We start from the raw sequence: 3,191 nt of genomic DNA, 5'->3' as shown, positions 1-3,191 counted from the left end.
CCAGTCGTCTTACACTGGATTCCCAGTCATGTAGGGATCGGAGGAAACGACGTGGCAGACGAAGCAGCCAAGGCAGCTACACGCTCTAGTAGCGTACACATCCAAGTTCCAGCAAGTGTGCAACAGATCAAGAATCACCTCAGAAAGACTACCAAGCTCCACATCAAAAAGAGCTTCCTTCATGCACTCAACGCTGGTTCCCAATCAGCCAAATGGTACCTGGCGGCCACAAAAGGGGAACCACCTTTCGCCGACAAGAAAACTCCAAGACAAACCCAAGTCAGCCTTCACCGACTACGACTAGGGTACAAGTGCTCCTGGCAGATGATCGGAAATGACGTCACGGAATGCACCTACTGTCAGGAGCCAGCAGCCAACCCACTTGAACACTATCTCCTCGATTGCGAGGTCACACAAAGCCTCCGAAACAGAACTCAAATCTCCCAAGAAACACACAACACCAGCGGCCACTCTAACCCGAAAGGCCCATACAGACCACATTCACCACCTACTCCGGGTCATCACACGATACCCACCACCCAGATAGCTTAGAAAGCATCCTCTCCCAGCAAGTGCGGACCCCAGTTCGGGGGGCGCGCCACTCCGAAGCGGACCACGTCCAAGAGTGGGGGCTGGTGGTAAGCGTCCACTGATCGGGGGTCCGCTCACACTTGCAACCTGCAGTATCCCTCCAATCTGCAGGTGGGACCACCTCCAATCCCAATCCGGTCTGGCTGCTCCTGGAGCTCCAGCCGGAACCACCAAACGGGCCGCCTATAGGCAAAGGCCCGTGTCGGACTTCGGTCCGACAATCTATACAACAACAACAACAAGCTTAATGACCACTAATGGGTGTACCTTGTTCTGGCCACACTGTTGACCAACTGTGTGATTAGTGCTCAAGGTGATGTGTTTGACCTGTCATTAGTATATGTATGGACGTGGATGTGAACAACGTCAGTATAATTATATACTGGGCCAGAGGGTGTCAGGATAGTGATCCCATGACCTGGACTTGTATCTGATGGAGAAATTCCCTTCCCTTCCCATGTAACGTGAGCCCTAAACTATTCTAATGTTGATGTAATAACAACAAGGTAGGCCAGCAGGGTGTGACTTACCGAGGGCAGCCAGCAGGTTGCGGTATGAGATCCAGTAGCCGTAGTCGGTGGCCTCCCAGTGCAGGGCGCGACGCACAAACATGTACATGAAGAACCCTGCGGGAACACAAACCACAAGGGCTTTAGTGTGATCGAAACTCTAAGTTCTTCATTGATATGTCAAACTAACAATGTATACTAAATATGGCCAAGTGACATTGTACCATAGGAACTTTAAAGAGAAGATAGAAATTAAGACAGACGGTTACCTCTGGCCATACGACGAATCATGTTGCCCATGATGACAACCATAAGGAGACAACGGGCGTTACCCTCACGCTTCCTGAACGCCGTCTTGAAGGACTCCACCACGCGTCGCCAGTTGAAGAAGTCGGTCAACATGTTGGTGACTTTCGTGTCCTTCTTCTCCAAGGTGGGCTCGTCCTTGATGGAGCTCTGGGCCTGGAGCGTCTTCTTAGCGAAGGGTCCGTGGCTCTCCTTGATGAAGACGACGACGTAAGCGACGGCGGCGACATAGGCGAGCAGCACGAGGCCCAGAGCCAGGTCATAGCTGCTGTACTTAATGATAAGAGCGCCAATCAATGTTCCCAAAGGACCTCCCAAAAACCACACGGAGTTGGCGGTGCTGATACGTGATGTTCGCTGATTCTCATGACAAATATCGCTGATGTAGCTGATGGTGGAGGAGAGGAGGCCGGCGTTGGCTCCTCCCAGGGCCTCCAAGAGTGTCACCAGGTAGAGCACCTCCACGGGCCAGCTGGTCTGCCAGTTGACCAACAGGGAACCCCCGGCATACCACACACGACCCACCAACGTCATCAGGAGAGGAATCTGTCCAAAGTCACGTTGTTAGAATGTTGAGAAGGAAAATTTGAATATTATTTTGTATGATATATTGATATATATCTTAGCCGTTAAAATGAAAATTCTGAAGGTATTTTGTGCCGCAGTATTCGATGTTAATGTTGGTTAGTTTCACATATTATTTTCGTAAGAATTTTCGTATATACAATAAAATAGACGATTCAAGCAGGAATATCAAATGCCACATTTCTAAGGAATATGATGTCAGGACTGAGAACGTCCCTTACTCACCTTACGTCCGTATTTATCACTCCAGGCGCCCATGAAGAGCATGAATATGAGAGGCAGCACCGACAGGATGATGCTGTTGTAGAAAGCAAAGAGGGAGAACTCTCGCTGGACGAGCACACTTTGCTCCGGGTGGGCTGACAGGTTGGCACACACCTGAGAGGACACACAGTTACTCCTCACCTCCTCAACCAGTCTATACTGACAGTGTACTCATGATAAACTCTTCATAATCCATCACAAATTTTACATACAATGACTGTTGAACTTTAGAGCTATATTTACTAACAAGTGCTCATGTTTGTATATTGTTAATCTCATAACTTTGGTTTGGTGATGAAACTAAACTATGCTGTTTATCAAGTCTTCCTGACACAAGTTAGAAAAGTTACCTCCGGTGACAGCCCCAAGTTGACGGAGCATATCTTGTTCATCTGGACGTTCTCGATAAAGAGGAGCATGGCCTCCTTGCACGCTCCGTCGAGGAGCATGACAGGTTCTACGGTGATTGTCCGCAGGGCGGCCAACAGTCCTCCCGCCACCATCCTGCTGGGGAGTTGTACCTCAGCTCCTGCCAACACGACTGATAACTCACAATCTTCCTCCTCCAATACAATTCTTATATCGAGGTTCGCCGATTCACTTCTCTTCTCAGTGACTGGATTTTGTGAAACACTTCAATTTCTGTTTTTGAAAGTGATGCATGGCACTTCACTTGTACTCGACCAATTCTTCTATGTCCCTCGGGAGTGACTCTTCTGATCAGAGGAGAGCAAAATTTTGAAATGCTGGTGTGGAGTGCTTGTCCGTGATCTTATACTCGTTGGGCAACGTCCTGGGTGAAGAAAACACCCCGCTGACGTCACATCCAGGAGCTCTGGTGGGATGGGAGATTGAGGAGTAGAGAAAACTTCTGGACCTGAAATGGAAGGGAAGCTGGTTGCTCTAAGAATTGACTCTCAAGTTTAGTTTTGTCAT

The 3,191-nt window shown here is 49.0% G+C and overlaps 1 protein-coding gene across 1 annotated transcript; it reads right to left on the bottom strand.

Annotated features, from left to right (window-relative positions):
- Positions 1-1,121: 1,121 nt before the first annotated feature.
- Positions 1,122-2,977, bottom strand: LOC121869409 (proton-coupled folate transporter-like; the record flags this gene model as incomplete). Its single annotated transcript, XM_042370754.1, has 4 exons — positions 2,606-2,977; positions 2,217-2,369; positions 1,370-1,952; positions 1,122-1,217 (listed from the first exon to the last, which is right to left on the bottom strand). Coding segments are annotated over exons 1-4 (985 nt in total), but the record flags the coding sequence as incomplete, so codon positions are not given.
- Between the last annotated feature and the right edge of the window lie 214 nt (positions 2,978-3,191).

The sequence above is a fragment of the Homarus americanus genome, unplaced genomic scaffold, assembly GCF_018991925.1.
Source record: "Homarus americanus isolate GMGI-L3 unplaced genomic scaffold, GMGI_Hamer_2.0 scaffold57807, whole genome shotgun sequence".
Lineage (NCBI taxonomy): Eukaryota > Metazoa > Arthropoda > Malacostraca > Decapoda > Nephropidae > Homarus > Homarus americanus.
The sequence above is the reverse complement of the archived record's forward strand: the minus strand, read 5'-3'. Positions and strand labels throughout refer to the sequence as shown.